Source organism: Lolium rigidum, chromosome 5 (genome assembly GCF_022539505.1).
Source record: "Lolium rigidum isolate FL_2022 chromosome 5, APGP_CSIRO_Lrig_0.1, whole genome shotgun sequence".
Classification (NCBI taxonomy): domain Eukaryota; kingdom Viridiplantae; phylum Streptophyta; class Magnoliopsida; order Poales; family Poaceae; genus Lolium; species Lolium rigidum.
The window spans coordinates 176,611,973-176,636,249 of record NC_061512.1 but is presented as its reverse complement, the minus strand read 5'-3'; the positions used below and the strand labels follow the sequence as shown (position 1 = coordinate 176,636,249).

General features: G+C 45.5%; 1 protein-coding gene across 1 annotated transcript; it reads left to right on the top strand.

Moving 5' to 3' along the window:
• Nucleotides 1–4,242: 4,242 nt before the first annotated feature.
• On the top strand, nt 4,243–23,838 carry LOC124656748 (LRR receptor-like serine/threonine-protein kinase IOS1). The gene is made up of 12 exons (XM_047195438.1): nt 4,243–4,312; nt 4,474–5,017; nt 12,161–12,636; nt 18,412–18,550; nt 18,640–18,711; nt 19,089–19,166; nt 19,314–19,471; nt 19,578–19,840; nt 19,960–20,086; nt 22,918–22,983; nt 23,085–23,274; nt 23,442–23,838. The coding sequence occupies exons 1-12, from the start codon at nt 4,243–4,245 to the stop codon at nt 23,836–23,838; spliced, it is 2,580 nt and encodes an 859-aa protein (XP_047051394.1).
• The last annotated feature ends 439 nt before the right edge of the window (nt 23,839–24,277 follow it).

The window sequence follows — 24,277 nt, the reverse complement described above, 5'->3', positions numbered from 1 at the left end:
ACTCGTACTTTATTCAATCGTTACATCAAAACCCCCGAATACTTGTCACGTGAGCATTTATAGGGAATCCTTCATCGAAACTGCTTGTCAACACCTTCTGCTCCTCGTTGGGATCGACATTCTTACTTATCGAAAATACTACGATACACCCCCTATACTTGTGGGTCATCATGGTACAACCAAAATGTCACCTGCGCTAGTGCCTTCTGGGCTAACAAGGGTAAGAGGGTCAAGAAGGAGTACATTTTCGGTAACGAGCCTACGGAAGAATGGGCAATGACCATTGATGAGTACATGTCAGTGAGTAAAATGTCAATGAGATTCTACATTGCTGTTATGTTTTCATTGGATTATCTTGAGTTGAGTATTTCGTTTTCAGGTTTGTCCCGAGTGGTCCGAGCAGCATAAGAAGGCATGGGAGGAGATGATTAGGGCGAGGTGGCTCAGGGAGGACGAGGAGTTCGCAGCCGTGTCGAGGCGTAACATGGAGAACCGAGGCACCGGTGGCACACACTGTGCGGGAAACCGCGACTACACCCGCTACAAGGGAAAGATGGTATGTATATACATGGAACGAACTTCTTTCATTTCCCGTCATGTTACATTTGCGATACGCATAACCTTTCTTTTCGCAATGCAGTTGGCCGAGGCACCACCTGGGGTGGTGCTTCATGATCCCCAGATATATGACATGATGCGGACGAAGCAGAAGCCCAATCTCGCATTGCCTCAACCACAGTACTACGGCAATGCCAAGGCCGCCAAGTATGACTACTGCGACATGGTGTTGTCTCGTCACCCGGAGGTGGATGACCCCTTGAGCATCCCGACCGACGAGGAGTCTTTGGTCCTGTCGGGGCGCGGGCGTCCGCATGGACGTTACCCCTTTCTGAATAAGGCGGTCAAGCCTACCCCAGGCACGAGCTACACGCGTCTCAAGCATACCCTCACCGCCGACAGCCCCCAGCCTCGTCCCCGGCCTGCTCGTCCACCCGCCTACGATGTAAGTTTTCCTCATTTTCATCCTCTTTCCGGTTTTCCTTCCTACATGGCTAAGTGTTGATGAGATTCATTGTTTCTGAAATTGTAGCCTGAGTTCGCGGCGGCCTTCGAAGCCTGTAATGAAGCGTATCCGCAGGCCGCTGCGCAGTGGAATAAGCAGAATACGGCCTACATGGCGTATATAGGAGTAAGTTTGAATCTTTCTTCTCGCAAGTAGATGACAAATCTCAGTTTGATGCTTTATTTCTGCAAATCCTGACTTGTAACCTATCTTACAGGCACTGATGACTTCTTTGTCTACTGGTACACCGCCACCGGCTCAAGTTCCCATGGCGGGGGACATGCCTATCATGCCATCGAGGGCAACTTTCGCTATGACTTACTACGGATCCACACCGGTAAGTTCTTTGCCAAACCCGTAGTTACCACTTTCCTTTGCCTCGCAAGTTGCTAACATGTAGGGAACATGTAGGGAACGGGATGCTCCGGGAATCAGGCCTCGCGGGGTGGGCGCGAGGTCACACCGGGAGGTGCCTCTCCGTCTCCTGAGCGTACTCCGTCGACTTCTCCTGGGCGTACTCCCAGTGCCTCTCCGTCGACTTCTCCTAGGCATACTCCCGGTGCCTCTCCGTCGACTTCTCCTGGGCGTACTCCCGGTGACTCTCCAGCTGGTTCTTCTACAGCTTCTACTGGAGCGCAACCTCGGGATAGGGCTTCTCGTTTCGCCAACGATGAGGGCGGATACACCCCGCCTGGGTCCTTCATGCGCTAGTCGGCATCGGGCTTCTTGCTTGCTACTACTACTATTCCTATCATGTGCTACCTACTACTATGTATTTGGATGACATGGCACTCTCCTCTTGTATGCTACTATGTGTATTTTGGTGAATTATGGTGAATTATGGTGAATTTCGATGAATTTCGATGAATTTGGATGTATGAACTGGGCTGTACTGTCATAACTGAACTGGTAAACTGTGAATTGTGAACTGCTGGCGAAAAAAAATTGCGCAAGCCTACGCCGAGGGCAATGCCCCCTCGGCGTAGACCCTGGCGTGCGGCGCAAGCACAGCAGCACGGGCGCGCGCACGGACGCCACGTCTCGCATGGTGGCCGTCGGCGTCTGCATGGTTCGGGCTCCCCTCATCGCGCCACGTCGCGCGCTACGCCGACGGTATAGCCCTCGGCGTATGATGCCCGCCGTTAACGGCGCGGCCCGCCGTGGATGCTACGCCGAGGGCGTCTACGCCGAGGGGCTCGCCTGGCCGTCGGCGTAGGACGCGTACGCCGAGGGCCAGCCCTATGCCTATGGCGCACCTACCTATGCCGAGGGACCCAGACGCCGAGGGCCAGGCGTGGCTACGCCGAGGGCTGCCGGCCGTCGGCGTCTCCGGCAATTCCTGTAGTGAGAGGAGGTACGTATTTTTCTTCCTGAAAATGATATTGAAACCCCGGTCTCTGGATGCGTCATAAGCATGCAGCCGAATATGTTCTCATCATAGTAGGTACTCAACCTTTAGAATTTTTAGATATTGTGACCTAAATTAAATGAGTTGGAACTATATTAGGAAAAATCCAACACTTGTTGGATATAAGTGGGGTCAGACTATATCCCTACGGTATAGGGGACATGCACCCCTTTCATCCCACGGCACCCATGATGACCACGGTGTGAAGGCACACATCTCGTTAAACTTGCGACCGAATATGTTCTTATCATAGAATTAGCATGCGCTGAAATATATGCATCTTGGTCAATGTGATTTAGTCTCACTTCAGGCAAACAAATAATTGGTCAATTGGCCTAACGGAAAACAAAATAAAATGCCAAGTGGCCGAGAGGAGGTATGTATTTTTCTTTCCAAAAATGATGTTGAAACGTGGTCTCGGATGCGCACGAGCATGCAGCCGAATATGTTCTCATCATAGTAGGTACTCAAATATATACATCTTGGTCAAAAAAAAATTAGTTGGACTTCACAGCCAAAAAAAATCGTCAATTGAGATAACTGAAAACTAAATGGCCAGTGGATGAGAGCAGGTATGTCAGTTAATTATGTAAAAAAATGTGAGTTAATTAAGCGAGAAGTACCTACAATTATTGTCCTTTATTATTACTAAGAAAGTGCCCGTGCGTTGCACCGGGTAACCGAATATCCCTCGGCGTAGCCACGTAGCGCGCTACACCGACGGTATAGCCCTCGGCGTATGATGCCCGCCGTTAACGGCCCGTCGTGGATGCTACGCTGAGGGGCTCGCCTGGCCGTCGGCGTAGGACGCGTACGCCGAGGGCCAGCCCTACGCCGACGGCGCACCTACCTATGCTGAGGGACCCAGACGCCGAGGGCCAGGCGTGGCTACGCCGAGGGCTCCCGGCCGTCGACGTCTCCGGCAATTCCTGTAGTGAGAGGAGGTACTTATTTTTCTTCCTGAAAATGATGTTGAAATCCCGGTCTCTGGATGCGTCATAAGCATGCAGCCGAATATGTTCTCATCATAGTAGGTACTCAACCTTTAGGATTTTTAGATATTGTGACCTAAATTAAATGAGTTGGAACTATATTAGGAAAAAATCCAACACTTGTTGGATATAAGTGGGGTCAGACTATATCCCTACGGTATACGGGACATGCACCCCTTTTATCCCACAGCACCCATGATGACCACAGTGTGAAGGCACACATCTCGTTAAGCTTGCGACCGAATATGTTCTTATCATAGAATTAGCATGTGCTGAAATATATGCATCTTGGTCAATGTGATTTAGTCTCACTTCAGGCAAACAAATAATTGGTCAATTGGCCCAACGGAAAACAAAATAAAATGCCAAGTGGCCGAGAGGAGGTATGTATTTTTCTTTCCAAAAATGATGTTGAAACGTGGTCTCGGATGCGCCACGAGCATGCAGCCGAATATGTTCTCATCATAGTAGGTACTCAAATATATACATCTTGGTAAAAAAAAAATTAGTTGGACTTCACAGCCAAAAAAAATCGTCAATTGAGATAACTGAAAACCAAATGGCCAGTGGATGAGAGCAGGTATGTCAGTTATTTATGTAAAAAAATGTGAGTTGATTAAGCGAGAAGTACCTACAATTATTGTCCTTTATTATTATTAAGCCATGTTGACGTACGCGACCATCCAAGTCTCATCTCAAGTTAGCGCGCAATATATACACGCAACTCATTGCTCAATTTGCAGGTGTCGTAGCGCATTCAGCGTAGAGTTGTTGTTTCAATGGCGTTGATTGTTTTGTTTGGTACATTCGTGTTAGCAGCCACGGGAGTTCATGCCGCCGGTCAGGAAGGTATAGAGTATAGACTCTTAACCCGAAGTGCATACATACAAGTATACTACAACACTGAAAGTCTGCAACACATGTTGATGTTTTCATCACGGACTGAAATAGCCGGCTTTTGATCGATATATTCTAACTGATCTTTTCATCCTGGTTGTGTCGACAATCAGGTTTTCTGAGCATCGACTGCGGGTTGGACGCCGCACTCAGCGGCCGCCTGGACTCGAACACAAAGATCACCTATGTCTCCGACGGTCCCTACGTCGACGGCGGGGAGAACCACGGGATTGCCAACGATCTAGTGAGCAGCACTGGCCTTGAGGTCTCTCGACGAACGCTTAGGAGCTTCCCTTCCGGGTTGCGGAACTGCTACACGCTCCCCACCAAGAGCGGTGACAAATACCTGGTCCGGATGGAGTTCTTCCACGGGAACTACGACGCTGAGCCGTCGGTGCGGTTCGACCTGCACCTGGGAACCAACCACTGGGACACAGTCATGATCCAGACGTCGACGGTCAACTACTACACCGAGGCGGTCTTCGTCGCGTGGGCTAGCTGGGTGCCTGTGTGTCTGGTGAACAAAGCCACCGGTACACCGTTTGTCACCACGGTGGAGCTCCGGCCACTGGGAGCCTCGCTTTACCCGAGCGTCACAATCAACGCGTCCATGTCCACGTATGACAGGACAAATTTGGGGGCGGACACATTTAGCCGGTATGTTTAAAGTTTTATGATACTGCTGAATTGTGATATTTATTTCTTCGGTTTTGTTAATTCTTAGCTGAATCTCATTGCGTTGTGATATTTATGCATATGAGGCTGCAACTGAAATTTTACTGCATGGGCACCGTTTGCAACCAAAAATATGCTCCCATGCCGTTAGATTGCTTGCAACAAGAAAATGATATAAACCATAGGATTACTTTGTATTTTTGCTAGTCATGAGCTAGCTGCAACACGTGTTACAACTGAAATTTAATAATATCATCTAACTGGAAATTGGGTTAATTCTCAGTTTATAGAGAATTAATGCTCAATTGTGAGGGTAGATCCAAATCGAGAAAAATAGGAAACTTGAGCACTTCCATGCTCTAATGCCAAATTTGTATCACAAATTTAAATATTACATATATTTTCCTATTTCTGTCTCTAAAATGAATAGAGAGAGAGAAGGCCTTCTATGTCATTTTATCCAGCAGCCAGACCTTTTTTTGATAAAAGGAATATGTTAATATCAGAGGAAATTTCAAATACATCCAACCTCTACAACAACGCAATACCCTAATAGCATTACGAATACACACAACTAAACAATAGAAAAATAAACTAAAAAATAAAGATAGCGCTACAATATTACAGTCCTAGCAACAACAATACAACAACCACCAAAACAACACTTGAAATTCAGACTAATCATGAAAGCCACCACCGGAGCATTGTCGTTGTCTGGTGACAGGGACGTGGTGACGAGCCGGGGTATAGGACTGTGAAACAGGCCAGGCAGTGTCCATATAATCAAACAAAAGTGAGCAGTCACCCAATCAATCTTATCGGACATCTTTGGCTACAATATCTGGTACAGGGTTTCGTAAGTCTGCTCCCCAAAATGGCTAGCATGTGGTAATCGGGATGGGGAACTGGGGAAGTATGAAAACATCACGGCAAACGGGCAAGCCTGCATATACGCATTCACAGCGTACACACTGATTTATTGTACGAGCCAAAGAAGTTCTCTATCATCAAAATATGAGCTAAATTGGTTCACGAAGCGTGATGCACACACGTTGCGTTGCATGGTGTGGTGAGCTAGACGTTGAAGGATTTTGACAATTGAAGCTCATTTTATTCGATATATAACAAAATACATTTGTCTCTCTTTTTATTCTGACCATATATATTATAATAAAAAAAATCCATAAGCTTCAAGAATTGCATGTACATGGAGGTACATAAAAAATTGGTTTAAAGTGATCAAACCCACAATAATATGAGAAAGAAGGGGAATATTGGGGTAAATCCCACGATTAAGGTTTTCATCATTCTTCATTTTCTTATCATCGTCCTTGTGTTGATATTAGATCTGACGAAACTGTATATCCAAGAGAAATCACCTTAATCTACATTCTAACAACTCCTTAACAACTTACTATAAGAAAAAAAAAGCTCACTATAGAGGTAAGATTGATTTTATCAGAGTACTTAAACTTCGTGAAAAACTACGAAAACGTTTGCCCATACAAAGGACATAATGATGCATGTTTTGTATAACAATCATATACTACCACGACTCTAGTGAGTCAAAGAAATTCCAGAAATACAACAAAGCTGTACAAAACAAGATTCTATTAGTTATCATGCATATTTTTGGTACTTCAATCAAATAATACATAGAAGAAACAATCCTATACAATTATAAAACATGGGTGAGTTAAAAAAGAAGCTCTAGTGATCACTTTCTTTATAGCCATATAGGTAGGATTTTTATTTTAGTGTTGCTCATATGGATCAACCATGAATGTTAACACTTTGAAACATTAAACAGAGAACACCGCAAAACATGAATTTCATTTAATTCAAACCTCTTCCAAAGCATATGCCTCTTGTAAGCAAAAATATTTTTTTAGAAAATAGGATAGCTAGAAGAAGTCAAATAGATAGTTAATTGGCACTTAGAAATTAACAATATATGGAAAGGAAAATATAAAGTATTAACAAAAACGTATATACATCCCTTCTGATAATTGCTAGTCCCATAGGATTCAATACTCCAGATATCATGTAAGGCAAACTTAGGAATAAAAGTAAGATTGTTCTCAAGATATATACTTTCTCCTATCAAGTGGGACTAGGAGGGTTAAAATTTCATAATTGGATTCTAGATCATGACCATCATCACTAGTAATAGTGGCAAATCACACATCGTTAATAGAGGAAATTGCATCAAATATATAATTATTCATATGATTAGCAACTTAATCCAAATTCCCGTTATATTTAAAGAAAGATTAACATAAATAGTGTAGCAAACATTATAGGTTTATCACCAACATAAGACTCGTTATTATTCTAAAAGTTGGTCCTAAAAATATTGTAATTTCATAGGAGGTTTTTTGTTTTAAAATTCACATTTTTTTATAACAAGTAATTTGTAGAATATAAAAGAAAACCATCATCCAAGATAGTATCGATACCAATAATTATATATATCCATTTATCATAAGATGGACCAAAAAAGTCTTCTTTATCAAAAAATTCATCATAAAATTCACTGCAGAGCTGAAATCACAGAGGGTGTCAGAGAGGCAGTTCAGGTGGGTGCAGAACGTGATCGACATCTCTCCATGGATGAGATTATGAAACTCCTACTTGGCGTAGACGATATGCTAGAGGCAGTTGTCGATGTAGAGATCCTTTATGGAGCTCCAAACGTGATATGCGGTGTTGGTGGGCTGCCTGATGATGTTGAGTACATCCTGGAAACAGTAGTATAGAGCCAGGAGAAGATGCACTGGTCGATCTGAGTTCAGGGGGATGTCGGTCGCCATGATCTCCATGTTCAAGGATTCGTCGTTGTGCTTGAGGATTCCTATCTTGCGAAATATCACCATGAATTGCGTATGCCATGTAGCGTATGTGGAGTCCTTGATATCGAGTATGACTTGTACATGGTTGGATGTGGGGAGCATATGGGCGCCTCCAATTTGGGGCGGGGGGGAGGGGAGAAGGGGCTGACTCCATGGGAGTAGAGAGGGCGAAAAGTGTGTAGACAGATTTAAGATTGAAAGACAACTGGTACCATGAAGGAGGGAACAAGAGAGTTGGGCAACGCAATTATATCCTTCACATTGCAGCATACGTACACACACGTACTTTTTTTCGAACCATGCAGAAGAGCTGCATGTGCATATTAAGAAGGAAAAGCCATCAAGATGGCAAAGTACACGAAAAGTACGAAAGGATTAAACGACCTCTACTAAGACTACCTAGCCCAAAAATAGACAAACAAAAGCAAAAGGAACCGCAAAAAAAAAATAACACAAACGAACGACTTCCACCACGAGCTGTTTCTATAAGCTAGAAAATTGCAACTACCATTGCCTGGATGTGTTTGTAGTGGTTGATAAAATACCATGAAAAAACCAATAGCATACCTGATCCAAGATGAGACGGACGTCCCTATCAAACTCCATTGTAGTGTACGACTTGTTTTGCCTAAAAGAACTACAGAGTAAAGCGACCCTTGCTAGCTGTCGCCCATAACCTAGCTTCTGATTGGATTTGAACCAAGATCTGGGCCAAAGGTTTGTAATCATTTTCGAAAACCTGGCCGTTTCTTTCCCGCCATATTGACTAGGATACAAGCATGACTATGGTGTTGAATTTATTCTTGACGGTATTTTGAAGGTGGGCTGACCCACCAAGATCTGAGACCTAGATTGGTGATTGGTACAGCTTGGGTAAATCCAGCCCGTTTTAGGATCGAATTCCAAATGATATTGATCACGGCACATCCAACGAAAAGGTGTTGTGGATCTTCTTCGGTAGTGTTGCAGAAAACACATTTATCATTGTGAGGAAGTCCTCTTTTTGCCAGTCTGTTTGCAATCCAAACTCTCTCTCTGATGAAAAGCCAAGCCGAGTTGCAGTGAAGTGGCGCCCAAGACCTCCAGATTTTTTTTGGCTAAGCCGCACTGAGTTGCAGAAGCATAGTGTGCCATGTAAACTGATTTGGATGCGAAATATCCTTTTGCATCCCATGTCCAGGTCCACGCGTCTTCCAAGTTTTGGTTTAGTTGAATCTCGGCCAGTCCTTCCCAAATGTCAACTACCTGAAGAAAGCTCTGAATATTAATAGGTTTCTTAATGTCATCAATCCATACTCCGTTAGCAACCGCTTCCGCAACTGTCCTTCTCGCCTTGGTTAGGGGGTTTATCAAATGATATATATATCAGGCGCAATGTCCTCAATGGTTTTGCCATTTATCCAATTATATGTCCAGAATAAGCACCTTTTGCTATTTCCTACAACCATGTGTGTAACAGCATTAACGAGGTTTCTGTCATCTTCTTTCATTGGAGTGGCCACAGACCACCAGGATTTGAAATCTCCAACACGCGTGTTCCACGCCCAGCGCACCCGCATGGTCATACTCATGTGTTCAAGGTTTAAAATGCGCAACCCACCATTGGATTTTGGGTGGCATACAACCTTCCAGTTAACTAGACAATGTCGACCTTTAAATGTGTTCGTGCCCTTCCATAGGAAGGTTGTTCGGATTTTTTCGATTGCCTTCAGAACCCACAGGGGCGGATCCAAAGACATCAATTGAAATATGACCATGGCGCTCAACACGGATTACACTAAAATTAATCACCCACTTTGAGTGAGCATGTGTGTTCTCCACATAGCCAATATGCTTCTGATCTTATCTAGAAGGGCTTGAAAATCTTCTTTTCTTGCTTTTCTAAAATGGAGAGGAAGCCCAAGGTATGTTATGGGCATGTTAGTGATTTGACAATTCAGAACCTCGCTGATTATCTTGATCACTCCCTCTTCACAATATATCGGGGATATCGAGCTTTTGCCTAGATTGCATTTCAAGCCTAATGCTTCACCAAATATATCCAACAAGGATATTACAGCAGTTGCGTCCACACCCGAGGTTTTGAGGAACATGATCACATCGTCCGCATAAACTTAAAGCCTTTGTGGGGCGTCTTGCACCCTCGGGAAGGGAGTAAGCACTCTGTTTTCTCCGGCCTTGGTGAATAGAAGAGTGAGAGCCACCATTACAAAAATAAATAGCATATAACATAAAAGCGTCTCCCTGTCTTAAACCCCTTGCGTGCCAGATTTTGGTGCCTGGAATTCCGTTGAGCAAGATTCTTGTGGATGCAGATGACAGAAGCATGACCATCCAATTGATCCATCAACGACCGAAACCCTTATGCTGCAGGATTTCTAGAAGAAACTGCCACGGTCTTAGATATGTATAGCTTTAGGATCATGCTATCCTTAGGAATTTAATTGATTATTTTCCTAGTTTGAAACTGTCATGGATGTCCCTTCCTTTCATGAAAGTGCCTTGATTCTTTCCAGCTACTTTTGATAGAGTTCTAAACATCTTAAGCCCTAGCTCAACCCTAGATCATGTTACAAAGGGAAACATATCACATGATTAGGGCGGACATTTAGGTAGGATTGCAACGACAAACTTGGTGATTGATTCTTTCCAGCTACTTTTGATAGAGTTCTAAACATCTTAAGCCCTAGCTCTACCCTAGATCATGTTACAAAGGGAAACATATCACATGATTAGGGCGGACATTTAGGTAGGATTGCAACGACAAACTTGGTGATTGGCTTTCTAAACTACGGTGCTCTGTTCACTCTCTATTCATCAGTAGGTAGAATTCTATAATATTTTTTGAACTACTCCAAATTTTATTCAAACTTTGAACTATGGAATTTGTATTCAGTCCACATGTATGTAAATCTTTAAAATATTTTTTGAGATGCGCGCTAGGCGTCAGCTAGCTGATGCATCAGTCGGTTTGACAGTTGACCTGAAGCGTGTTCGGTCCAACGCGAGATGTCGCTTTTGGAATCCATTATGCGGAGTCATTCTTTCGGACGCTACGGTAGACATGCTATGCTACCCCACGTTGCTTTTCCAAACCTGTGCTATTCTTTTTTGGAGAGAGAAGAATGGAGATTCATTGTCTGGGCTAGTGCAAGTCAAATCAAAAGAGGCTCACGTGTTGGTATCGATCACATGACATATTCGCAAGCGCAGGGCAGGTGGGCCATATGCATGCCTGTAAGCATTGCATGTTGGTGCTTATTAGGTGATGGTAAGTCGTCCAAGTTGAATCTTGCTTACTCAATAAGATGAGAATGACACGTAAAACCCAATCAATATGATCCTGTCAAAATCATTCAAAATAATCTTACACATTTTTAACACTCCCTTGTCACAAAAAATGTATACCTGTCCAACAAATTATATTTTCTCCACGGTCATGTCAAAATCATTCAAAATAGTTTTAAAACATTTAAACATCCCCGCATAACAATTTTTTTTTGTTTATCCAACAAATTTTAATTTTCTTCCCTATTTTGTCAAAACCATTCAAAATAGTAGTACAACATTTTTAACATGTACATGTAAAAAAGGTTAAGTGTAACCAACGAAATCTTAGTTTTCTATGAAAGCTGCAAAAAACTTAAGAAGTATAGCAAAAAAATATTGTAACAATTTGAACACCCTAGCGTAGCAAAAAAATGTTCATAGATAGCTAATGTACGTAGCGATAGAGATAGAGAGAGATCGCTACATACATTAGCTAGCTACTTCCACCGCAATGAGTGCTACACGGAGCAAACACCTGGGACCACACGTACGATTGTTAAATATGGAGTATATGTTTTGGATCAATCAGGTAGCACTAGAGACAAGGGAAGGGCCCGCTGGGTGAGTGGACCGTGGGCCGGCGGTTTGATGCGAGTAGGCATGTCCATCTAAGTGCGACGCGGGACAGAAACAATGCCGTGTGGAACCAGCTGATGCTTTAGTCGGTTGATCAATAGAGTTTTCCTTTCTCAAAAGTTAAAATTTCCCGTGTCGACAAACTTTGTGAAACTTGAAATGTGTAGGAACCCAAATGCTGAAATCTCTCTGGAACATGTGCGTGGAACTTATGTGTGACCCTTTAATGGAATGTTTGCACATATATCTTGGAGAAACATATATATTAATTAAACACTCACCCACTAAATTTTGTGGTGGTGTTGTCGGGATAGTGTTAGACCTACTTCTGTTTATTCTCAATGATGGGCTGCCCTTTTTCATGAAGGTTTCCCGATGATCCATACGACCGATATTGGATACCGTTGAGCCCCAACCCTTCGTGGAAAAACCTTTCCACCCAAGATACCATTGCCCAGAAGGATCAGGGAAGCTTCGCGGTACCCAGCCGCATTCTTCAGACAGCCATTACTACTGCCGGCAATGGCACGGTGCTAAATGTTTTCCTGCAGAAAGGGTACAACCCGTCGTTGATGTTCAGATTGTTCCTCCACTTCACCGACTTCCAAAAGAGCCAGTTGCGGCAATTCGACGTCTACATCAATAATGGAAAGCTCGAGAACTATAGCCCCAAATACATGGCTGCTTCTAGTGTGCAGAATCCTGGCTGGTCCAACACCACCGATGGCAACTTTAATATCACTCTTGCTGCCACCAATGTCTCCGTGCTGCCCCCCATGATCAGTGCATTCGAGTTATACAAACTCATTCCTATCATCACTCCAAGAACGTTCTCCAACGATTGTGAGTTGTCTCCCCTTTCTCTATACCTCATAGTTAGTTTCTCTATTCTGTTCTGGAGGTAAATACTTTATCTGCGCACATATTGGTAACTTGGGAGCTCAAAAAAATAATTTTACAGATATAGTATTAAGCTCGGTCACCTCACGGTTTTATATAAACATATACTAGGACATTTGCCCATGCGTTACACCGGGTGAAAAAATTCTATTTTATAATAAAACTTATAAAGTAATTAATCATAAGATAAATCTGGGGCGTGTCGCAAAAAGTCACTTCATGTATTCTTTTATGTTGTTTGAGGCCACCATAACTGGCTCACCTTCTGTACAACAGATAATCAAGTTAGAAATACACATGTACAGTGTCGATATTATTTTAAATAATAGATAGGTATCAGATCAAGATGATCACGGCTTCATCATGAATTTAACATACTGGGTATGAGAATTGGCGGCGGCACACCTCTTTCACACTTGCATCAGTACTAGATCTGCCTCGCTGCTTGACGGAGAGCACGCCGCTGGCGCCCGTCCGATCTCCCTGCTCCCACCACCCCAGCGGCCGGCGAGACCAGATCCGGAACCCCCTCCGTCCCCTCTCTCCTCTGCACCAGCTGATACGCCCAGGCTTCGAGCGAGCGGTCGGCTCATCACCTCCAAGCTCATCCTCTACCGGCTTCAACTTCGCCTCCGCCCCCGTGTGGCTCGTCAGGGCCGCACCGGGGCGTCCCCACTTCGCGTCGCGCCGCTCTCCCGCTCTTGACCTCCTCACCGCCGTCGTCGTTGGCTATGGCCATGGCGGCGGCGGGGCCCGCCCCAAAGGTGGCGTGGTGGTGTGAGCTCCTGAGCGGAGGAGCTCCTTTCCTTGGCGCGGGCACGCAGGGGAGGCGGCCCCTGATTCCGTCCTGTCGGCAGGCGGCCCTAGTCGTGGTGGCCGTTGCAGGTGGTTGGTGGCAGCGTCCTGGCCGTGTGGGCGGCAGGGCCTATGCGGCCGTCGGTGGCGGAGGGTGAGGCTCGGGCTCCTTCAGCAGCGCGGCGCGGTGGCCCAAGGCCAAGGCAGAGCTGCTCGGGCATCTGGCGGCTTCAGCTACCATGGCTGCTCGGTGCAGCGTGAAGACGAGTAGGCACGGGCTTCCCCGACGGCTCGTCCGGCTTGGTGTGGTGGGGTGGCGGCCCTCCCTCCAGGCTCTGGTGGTGGCATTCTACGGCAGTGGCCAGAGTGTAGGGCTCCCGCGGTGGCGCGGCTCTGGGTGGTTTCGAGGGGCCGCCAATCTGGTCGGGGTGCTCGCATTTCTGCGGCCGCTGGCTCTACATTTTGGATCTCCATGTTGGCGTTCGTCGAAGCCCCTCTCCGTGGCGGTTGGCGGCGCCCGCGGCGCTCTGCGCCGGTGAGCTCGGCCGACGGCGGTGGTGCCGCTCGGCATCAACCCCGCGTGGTGCGGTCGGTGGCGGCGGAGCTCGCCGAGCTCCTCGGTCTGGTTTGGCGGCGGTGGCTCTCGTGTGGCGGTGGCGCTGTTGCCGCACAAGAGGTGTGCGTCCGTGGCGTGCGGGCTGGCGGCGCTTCGGTCTCCGTCTTGCTGTCCGGCCGCGTGGGGATGTAGAGGCTCGTTTGCTCCGGGCGAAAGCTTGACCGCGCGGCGTCCGTGGATGTCGTCGTCCTCCTTGGGGGGCGGTCGTGGAGCAGTCCGACCTTTGCTACCCTCGGGTTCACGGCTCTGGGTGAAAGACTTGATCCCGCTTTGCGGGATTGGACGACAACGTCGTTTCATCGTCGTCTCCCCTCTTGAGGGCGTCGTCTTGAAGCCGGTGATCCTCTTCGCGCGCCCCGGCGGGCTGGACGCACACGACATCTAAGTTGGCAGGAGGTCGACCGGAGATGCGGGGTTCCGAGTGGAGGCTTGTGAGGCAACGACGATGGTGGTGACCAAGGTTTGGTAGCGGCAAGATCTTGTTAGTCGGCTCCGTTCCGGCGTGTTCGAGTGTCTTCGTGTTGGTCTCCTCTTGCTGTGAAGTCGAAGCTGCCTTTGGGCGGTGTACGATGACCTTCATGGGGCGGTTCGGTGAAGGTCCTACTCGGCGCAGGTCTTGCGCATCTCCTCTCCGGGGCTCGTCTTCAGAATGGAAGCTACCGGTCTATCCTCGAGGAGTCATCTGTTTGGCATAGGTCGACTTGAGCTTCGCCTTTGTCTGGCTTTTGTGGGTAGCCAGGGTGTCTAGTTGTGCCCCTTGTGGCAGTTGTGCCCCTTGTGGCAGAGTGTGTGTGCTTGTGTGTGGCTTTGGCCCGGTTATTGATGGTTTTTGCCTGGTTTTCTCCTAAAAACTGAGCACCTTCTACTTAATTAATGAATAAGGCAAAGCTTTTGCCTCGGTTTCAAAAAAAAAACACTTGCATCAGCAATGGTGAGACTGATCCACTAACTTAAAGGAGGAAAATATGCTAATGCAGTGTGGTTGTAACTTGCAACCTGGAGAGATTAAAAGTTGACGATTGATCTCTTTTGCTAACCCTTCATAAACACTGGCCAGCTTCGTTCCAAAATTCAAGCTGCAAACGCCACGGTCAGTTGAAGCAGGTGACCTCTTGTTCAAAAAAAAAAAAAAAAAAAAAAGCCGGTGACCACACCTTGCTGCTCCTTTATACAACAATGATAGTCGGTTGAACATACTGGCAGCAGCAAAACGTAGCAGAAATAGTAATAGTAATAGTAATCAGTATCAAAGCACCGTTAATTAATCTTTTAACTCCCTATCCGTTTTTTTTGCGAGTAGCAGCAATTCATCTCTTCCTGTCCGTTAATTATGAATACCAATGAATCTCATTTCGGCTCTCTCTTCTTTCTCAAATCAGCTGAGCCAAGCCACTGTATATAACATCTCTCTACTCGAGTAGCAGCAATTCATCTCTTCCCTGATCAAAACGCACCAAGAGCTCAGCCCCTCCTATACCAAGTAGCTCGTACATGACATACTACTGAATAATAACACAATGGTATGCATCTGTTGTTAGTCACCACTGATCTGGAAGAGATATAAGAGCATCTCCAGCTGTCTTCCGGACGAGGCCCCCCGGCACCCCCCTCCCCCTTTTTTTTTCTTCATCCAGATGACGTTATTCGGCCTAGCCGCGCCCCGGGTTCCTCTTTCCCTCCCCGGAAAAGGGCCAAAATCCATCCGGAGAGTCCAGGCCATCCCCGGCCTTCCAAGGCATGCTCGGGGAGTCCGGACGAAACAAATACGCGCGAAACGTCGAGCGGGCCCGAGGTGTCGGCCACAGAAAGGCTAGTTCCCTCAATTTTTTTCGTTCTCCCTCCAAAATGTGCTGCATATCACCATTTTTGCCGCCGAATTTCGGAAAAGCTACCGCCATTTCCCACAGGTGCAGCTCCTCCTCTTCCCTTCCACCACCATGCCGCCGAAGAAGATCACCGACAACGGTGTGCCGAAGGCGAGGAAGCCACGAGCGCCAAAAGAGAGGCCGCCTGGTTGGACAAACGCAAGGTGGGTGGCGGACGTGGAGCGGTGCTAGACCGAAACTCGCGGCAGGGCAGAGAGGGCTACGGCGGCGGCGGATGAACAAGCGAGGCAAGTCTCCATGGCTAGGAGCATGGGGCAGCCGCGCCTCGGCCTATTCCCCGGTTCCTGGACAATCCAAGGTACAATTGGCTCCCCTTCGACCTTCTCACCGGCGTCACCCGCCGTGTTCCACCACAGCTACGCCCAGTCCACACCTCTGTAGAGGTTTACGCCTTCGCCACCGGACTACGACGGCGACCACCTGGGCGCATACGAGGGCATCTCGCCTGCCCTGCGCCGAGGGCCGCTCTCCTTCTCCAACCACGGGAACGGCGTGGGCACATCGTTGGGAGGGATGCCGCCGCGAAACGACGGTGTGATGCACGAGATGATCACGTCGGGCTCCATGGCCGCCGCGTCGAGCCTGGTTTTCTTCATGCAAGAGGACGCCAGAGCGACGGAAGCCATCGCGTCGCGGGGTTCCGTCGATGATCAGAACGGGGAGTTCAGAGACGGCACCCAAGACGTCGATGAAGAAGAAGAAGAAGAAAGGCCGCTAGCGAGGAGGAGGACATGCCTGATCCTACGACGATGGGGAAGGGGAAGAAGAAAAGGAAGAAGAACTCGCCGTCGATCGATCCGCGGATAAAATGGACGAGCAAAGAAGAGGAGTGCCTCGCCGAAGCTTGGAAGACCGTCTCCATGAATGGTATTACCGGCGCCAATCAAAATTATGAGACGTATTGGCAGCGGGTCAAGTTGGCGTTCGACGAACTTAAGATCGTCGATCCCTACTTGAACAAGACGGTGATGGTGCACGGCGACAAGGCGATGAGCACCCATTGGGAGATCATCCAGATAGTGTGCAACAAGTGGCATGGCATACAGAAGGAGATGGACGCTCGCTCAGATAGTGGCGCCGACTTCGAGCAAAAGGTGAGCTGACTCGCCGTGCCCTCCCTCGATCATGGATCGCTGAGGTTTAATATTTTTTCGCCGGCCTGTCTTGCATATGCGTCGTGCTTTTGGCATGTACCGCGACGACACCGGCCTGACGTTCAAGTACCTCAATATCTTCTCCTTCATCGAGAATTGCGAGAAGTGGGCGGACGTGTGTCGGAACCTCGCGAGGAACAAGGACAAGCAGTACAACCCACTCTCCATCCCCTGCCGCGCCGGCAGGCCGCCCCGAGCTCGTCCAAAAGAAGCTGAAAGAACTGAAGAAGACGGACCATCCCGCCGAAAGGTTGTAGGCGTTCTTCAACAAGTGCTGGGTCGACGCGAGGGTGCACGCCGCCGGGAGAAATGACAAGTATGACGTCAAGTGGAAGGAGATACTCGCCAACTAGAACGTCCGGATCGCAGTATAGTAGGAAGCAGTAAGCACAAACTATTCTTGTGTGGAGCAAAGACAAAGGTAGAAAGAGTAGAAAATATGAAAGGGGCTGATGGTGGCCTGGTGGGGAACGTATCACGTGAAAATGTGCTAGTTCTGCAAATCAGCAAATTTCCATCCAAGCCGTTGGATTAGCTACAAATGGTCAGATGATTTGCCATTCCATATTCACCGTGCATTTAGCCATGTTTTCCTCCTTCTCTGTACGACTCAACCTTTGCTCCCGGTGAATCTGGACAGCGAAAAAGAACTGTCTGTTCTGTTTGTCTCGTCATGAGGATAATTTCGTGTGCTTCACCCCTGAGGTTCCGTCCTCCGTTTGGCCTTAGGCAGTGCATCCTCTCATAAAATATGCACAGCTGTTGCGGTGGCCTGCCGGTGAGGCGTTGATGCGGAATGCATTGGCCCGCACGGTGTAGGCAAACAGGAAGAGCAAAATAGGCCCACCACATTTGTGCTACCATTGTAGGCGCTAATCGCAGCGCCAGCGGCGAGGGCACCTCCCACATGCGCGCATAGGCAAACCTGCGGACGCAAAATACATTGGGGCCTTGCCACTGCTCCCCATGCTGTCAAGGTGTTTGATGAAATGGCGCTATAGGGTTGTCTCAATACAAAGTTGATACCACCACGTCACTTAAGGTTGAATTGCGCACAGAGTTTAACTATGGTATGGTGGTGAGCTTAAGTTTTGTAATGCGTGTTAAAGTGTCAGAGTTTTGTGGTCATTTTGTGTGGATGCAGTTGGCCTGACGAACCTCTTGAAACTACATATTTACATTCTATGGTCCAACAGTTCTTTCTCTCGAGTACGGCCAAATAGTTTTTTTTTCTCACAACTCCCTCCTTTTCACTTTTTCATGGTAGTCGACGCAATGATGGCCATCAAATACGAGTATGGAGTAAAGAAAAACTGGAATGGTGATCCATGTTTTCTAGGCAACTATGCATGGAATGGCGTGAAATGTAGCAACTCAGCTGACAACCCTACAAGGATAATATCTCTGTGAGTACTGAGTACTATGTTGATGGTCTTTCATGTTGCATGTCCAAATATGTACTCGTCTTATTTTGGATGTTAACTGTCGTGTGCAGGGATCTGTCAAATAGTAACTTGACTGGATCAATATCTAATAGTTTCGCGTTGCTCACGGAACTCCAATTACTGTAAGTATATCAGATAATGAGGATGCCTATGTTTATGGTACATATACAAAACTGAGACAAAAAAAGTTAAAAGACCTTTTCATACACACATGTTTCCACTCCATAGCACTTTATCTTGCTAGATGATTAGTGGAATGTGGGGTGGTGCATAAAGGGCATCATACATGTCTTCCATGTTATTTCTCGATTATCCACAATATCTGAGATTTACATTTGACATGACTGGGGTATCCCTCTTACATGTAGGCTGTAGTCATTAGTTAAGTACACCAATATGATCCACTTGAGTTTGCTTCTATCTGAATAGATTTTGCTGCATTTGTTATAATGCTATAAATTATTGCTGCGTGTCTAAAACTGCATGTCACTTTCTGCAGCGATTTGTCTGGCAATAGTTTGAATGGCCCAATTCCGTATACCCTCTGTAAAAAGAATGGTGGACCACTCGTTTTCAGGTTTGGGTCTTCTTCATCAGGTTTCTTTATTTATAAACATGCATTAGAATTGTACTTTAATGATTTTTTCCTATATCATTTTTAGGCACCTGGTTGTTTAAGATTATTTTTTGTAGAAAATTGTTTGATGTAACTTCACTATTTCAGATCTGAATCTGGCGAAGATATGTGCAATATAACAATGAGTCCGCCTCCATCAAAAAATAGAAAAATTATCGTGTCTATTTCAGTTGTGGTTCCCCTGGTTGTAGTGGTTGTACTTGTTCTTTCATGTTTGATCTGGAGAGGAAAGAGAAAGCCCAAAAGTGAGTACGCTCCTCTCTTTTAATAACTTGTAATTACATCCATTGGTTATTAAGCTTTACTCTATATATCTGTTGCTTCTGTATATAACTGACATTTGTTCAACAGTCTCTGTGCAAGATCCTCATATAGAGTTCGAGCTTCAGAGTGCTCCATTAAGTACAAAAGGTCATGGGAATCACCTCCAAAATACTGAGAATCGTCAATTCACATACAAGGAGCTGGAAAAGTTTACTAATAAGTTTGAACGGTTCCTTGGAAAAGGAGGTTTTGGGCTCGTGTATTACGGTCGATTGGAAGACGATAGTGAGGTTGCCGTCAAGATGCGTTCTGAATCATCGTCGCATGGGCTTGATGAGTTCTTAGCCGAGGTACTTTCTCCACTGTTTAATAAAATTGTAGTTTGAAAAGTAAGTTTGGTGAGTCGTTATGAGTTTACATGCATATTAATAAATTTTCCTTTTGTCCTTTGTCTCACTAAATTACATAGGTTAATAGCTTGACAAAGGTGCATCACAGGAATCTAGTTTCTTTGGTTGGTTGCTGCTGGGAAAAAGATCACTTAGCGCTGGTTTATGAGTACATGTCTCAAGGCAATCTTTGGGATCATCTGAGAGGTTTGTCCATTAGAAACCTAAAGTATTGGTTATTTTATAACAAACTTTGTAGCTTTCTTTAAACTCCAATACAAACTGTACATATTGAACTTGAGATGCTATCTTGAGTGGTTTTAAGATATTTCAGTAGGCTATCTACATTTGATTCCTTTGAAATGCCTACAGTTCTCAGTAACAAGAGAGTGGCGTTTCTACCATGCAAGGGTTATACCGTGTGCATGGGTGTAGAGTGCCCATTCATCTCCACATATGAATTCATATTAATCCGTTTCTGAACTTGGAAACCTCCATAGCTTTTGAATATGAAATCCAACTTATGATCCGTTTGAACATTCGAGTTACTAGTAATGAGAGCTTCGAAATAAGACAGACAGTGGAGATATTTTGACAAATCATAAATTTCTAAATGTGACACTTGATGAAACTTTATGAAACAAGATTTTCTTAAGCTTGTTGTGTTTTGTGGTCACATATTTTATTTTGCATGCACAAGAGAGTTTATTGTATGTGCGTGTACTATAGTGTGTCATAATGTTACATTGTGGGATAATGTGCATCGTTGTATTATAATATACTACAAAAGTTTCAAAACAGTTTATTTGGATTCATCTTTTTGAATAATAAGTTCAAAATAGTGTGTCACTAGGATTAAGTGTTTTTATTTTATCGAGGTCCATTGTCCTCCGACAAGTTTTGTGAGTATATTGTTTGATATATTCATATGATATTCTTAAATGTTTGATAATTTCAGATCCAACTTAGTAGTGTTTCAAAGTGAATCATTGTGTGTCAGTATGCTACAGACATGAGTCAGTATGGTTCAAACAGTTTCATACAGGTGTACACGAATTTGTAACAATGCTACAAACTGTATCCAAAGAGACCGTATAAATGAGTTTTGTTGTGTTATTGGAAAACTATATAAATCTAGTTATATTGAGTATATTTAGATAAATTTTAAATTTTGATGGTTGGAACTTAGTGAAACTTGATAGAATTTTATGAAACCATGGAAAAAGTAAGGAAGCAATGTGACATACATATAAATCTAGTTATATTGAATATATTTAAAATTTAATGTAGTTTATCGCAGAACTTTATTTTTCATTTATACATGGAGTTTCACCAAGTTTCAGAGAGTTTCATCATGTTTAACAATTCACATTTTAAAACTTGTCAGAATATATTCAAAATTGTTCTTGTTTCAAAGTCCTGGTCATTTGGAACACAAATATGCAGTTAGAACATGAATTAGACTACTAATTTAAAAGATAAGATATAGATAAGCTTTAGAATCCAATAAAAAACATATGGGGGGGTGGGGGCGGTGAGTGGAGAGATAGTGCTACGCAGTGGCAGAATGAACATGAAGATTTTTGCATGCGGTTTGCGGTCACACCATAAAAATTAATTAATGTTGAGCACACAATAGGATAGAGTGTGCTAGGACATAATCTCAAATGGAATGGATAAAGAAGTTTAGGGTAGATTGATTTGGGTGGATTGCACAGCTCAACCGGCCGGCCTCTCCATATCATATATGTATAGGGGACACATATTAGGGTAGATTTCCGTGGCGAGGAGCTGAGAGAAAAGATCACGAATCGGAATACATGTAGTACGTGAATTAACCACATGATAGAGGGCATCGTAGTCTTTGTCAAGACCGGCGAGGAGGTAGGAGACGAACTCCTCGTCTCGCAGAGGTTGCCCGATGCTGGTGAGAGAGTCCGCCAATGACTTCATCTGGTGAAAGTACACGTTGACGAACAACTGGTTCTTCTTGAGATCATCCATCTGCTGACGGATCCCAGATGAGAGCGCGATGGAGACGAAGGCGAAGGCGCCGCTGAGCGTCTCCCAGGCTTCACGCGCGGTGGAGGCGAAGAGGATCATCCCGATGACTCCCTCGGTCATGGAAGACACGAAGGCTGACAGGATGGATTGATCCTGCTGTACCCACTGCTGGTACGTGGGATTTGGCTGCTGCACCGTGCGATCGCCATCAGGCACGGTGAGGTGAGTAGCAGGGCATGGCGTCGTGCCGTCGACGAAGCCCATGAGAAGATGACTCCGGAGCAGGGGAGCAACCTGGGCTCTCCAAAAGAGATAGTTCTCTCCGGTGAGTTTGATGGTGAGTGCCGGCGCCAGGGAGATGATGGGCGAGGCCGCGGAGCTGCCGGCGCCAACAGTCGTGGTCACCGTTGCAGGCATGGTGGAGACGGTGAGCGCGCCGGTGGTGGTCACCGAGGCGGCTAGCGCGGTGTCCATGACGCGGTCTCGTGGCGGCGGCGGGAGAGGAGGATCGGATACGTATTCTATCAATGGATGGTGTCTGCGTGTACGTTATCTCCCGTGCATGCTAGAGGTGCATTCTCTTGGTAACAGCTACTCTTAGTTGCATATTGCTTCTCACCCAAAATAAAGTTCATATTTCTCGTTGGTTGATAAAGTAACACCCTTATTTCAACTAAGCTATTCAATTTCTAACGCAAAAGAGAGTAATTGAATTGCAAACAAACAATTATTGCACAGATGCGCAAACATTGACATATCATTCTTTTACAGAATGTGTGCACTTTATTGATCACATAATTATAATGTCATTACAAATAAATTCCGAATACCATCCGGGAAAACATTTCACCACACAGAGCGATCAGAGAACTCAGTGCACAATTTAGCTAAAAGATGTGCGTCACTGGTCATTGCACTATTAATGTGAGAAAACATACATGAACCGAAACCATTGGCCAATGGGGACTTGATAAGTTGTAGCACATATAAATTTGTCGGTACTGTTCTAACCGTTACTATGATCATATATGAAGGGATAAATGGAGATGAAACCTTGGACTGGGCAACACGCGTACGGGTTGTGCTTGAAGCTGCGCAAGGTATGATGTAATGAAAAGTTATTGTTTCCTTAAGCATATATGTTATAGCTCTTTTTTTTTTATTCTCACTAGTTTTCTCGGACTTGTTGTGATATGCGTAGGCCTAGATTACCTGCACAAGGGATGCAGCTTTCCAATCATTCATAGGGATGTGAAGACCGGCAATATCCTATTAGGTCAAAATCTGCGGGCGAAAGTAGCTGATTTTGGACTTTGCAAAACCTATATCAGTGAAATACAGACTCACGTATCAACTAATGCGGCTGGAACACCAGGTTACTTCGACCCAGAGTAAGTCTCTTCATGCGTATTATAACGTTTGTGCACTCTTAGCATATAATGAGAAGTAAACCAGTTCAATTTACCAGGGTAAAAAAGAGAACTGATAAATTGATGGTATTGTCTTAATCGCTTCATCCAGATTTAGTTTTTCTATGTGACTCATCTACTTTTTTTAGGTACTTCCACACAGGCAGGCTCACTGAGAGCAGCGACGTTTACAGCTTTGGTGTTGTTCTACTGGAGATAGTTACTGGCGAGGCTCCGATGATGCCAGGGCATGGACACATTGTTCAGCGCGTGAAACAGAAGATCACCACTGGTAACATCAGCTCGGTTGCTGATGAGCGGCTCAGTAATAACTACGAGGTTACCTCCATGTGGAAAGTAATCGACACCGCCATGGCATGTACAGCAGATACTTCTGATCGTAGGCCAACAATGGCCACCGTGGTGGCACAGTTGAAGGACAGCCTGGCATTGGAGGAAGCTCGCGAGGATAGTGGCGTCAGGGTAAGCCCCGCAAGTGATAGTTCTACAGCCTTGATGTCCACATTTGGTCCCTCGGCTAGATGAAGCTAGGACTATAACTGGACAGGTTTTATGCCATCGTTGATGGTTCTGTAATGATTATATTTCCTGGCAGAAACAGGATGGGTATGTATTACGACGGTATATTGTTCTGTCTCTCTAAATTATCCTCGCGTTAAGGAAAACTAGTGTGTGTTTTTTGTATACAAACTGTGTTGCATTGGTTTTTCTTTCGGGCAGCGCTAGGAATCGGACGCCGATCCTGGCTTCCCATCGGACTATCCCAGCGCCGTATGATCTTTTAGTTTGAACCGTGTGATTAAGGGCCTGTAGACCATCCGCGTGGGTTGCCTGCTTTGCTGCTTGCTAAACCTACTCCCGGCCTTAAATCACGTAAAAAAAACTGGTCCCTTAAATCATGTCTGAGTTAATTTCTCACGCTAATTAACTGAAATTTGATACCATGGTTATATGGAAACAAATA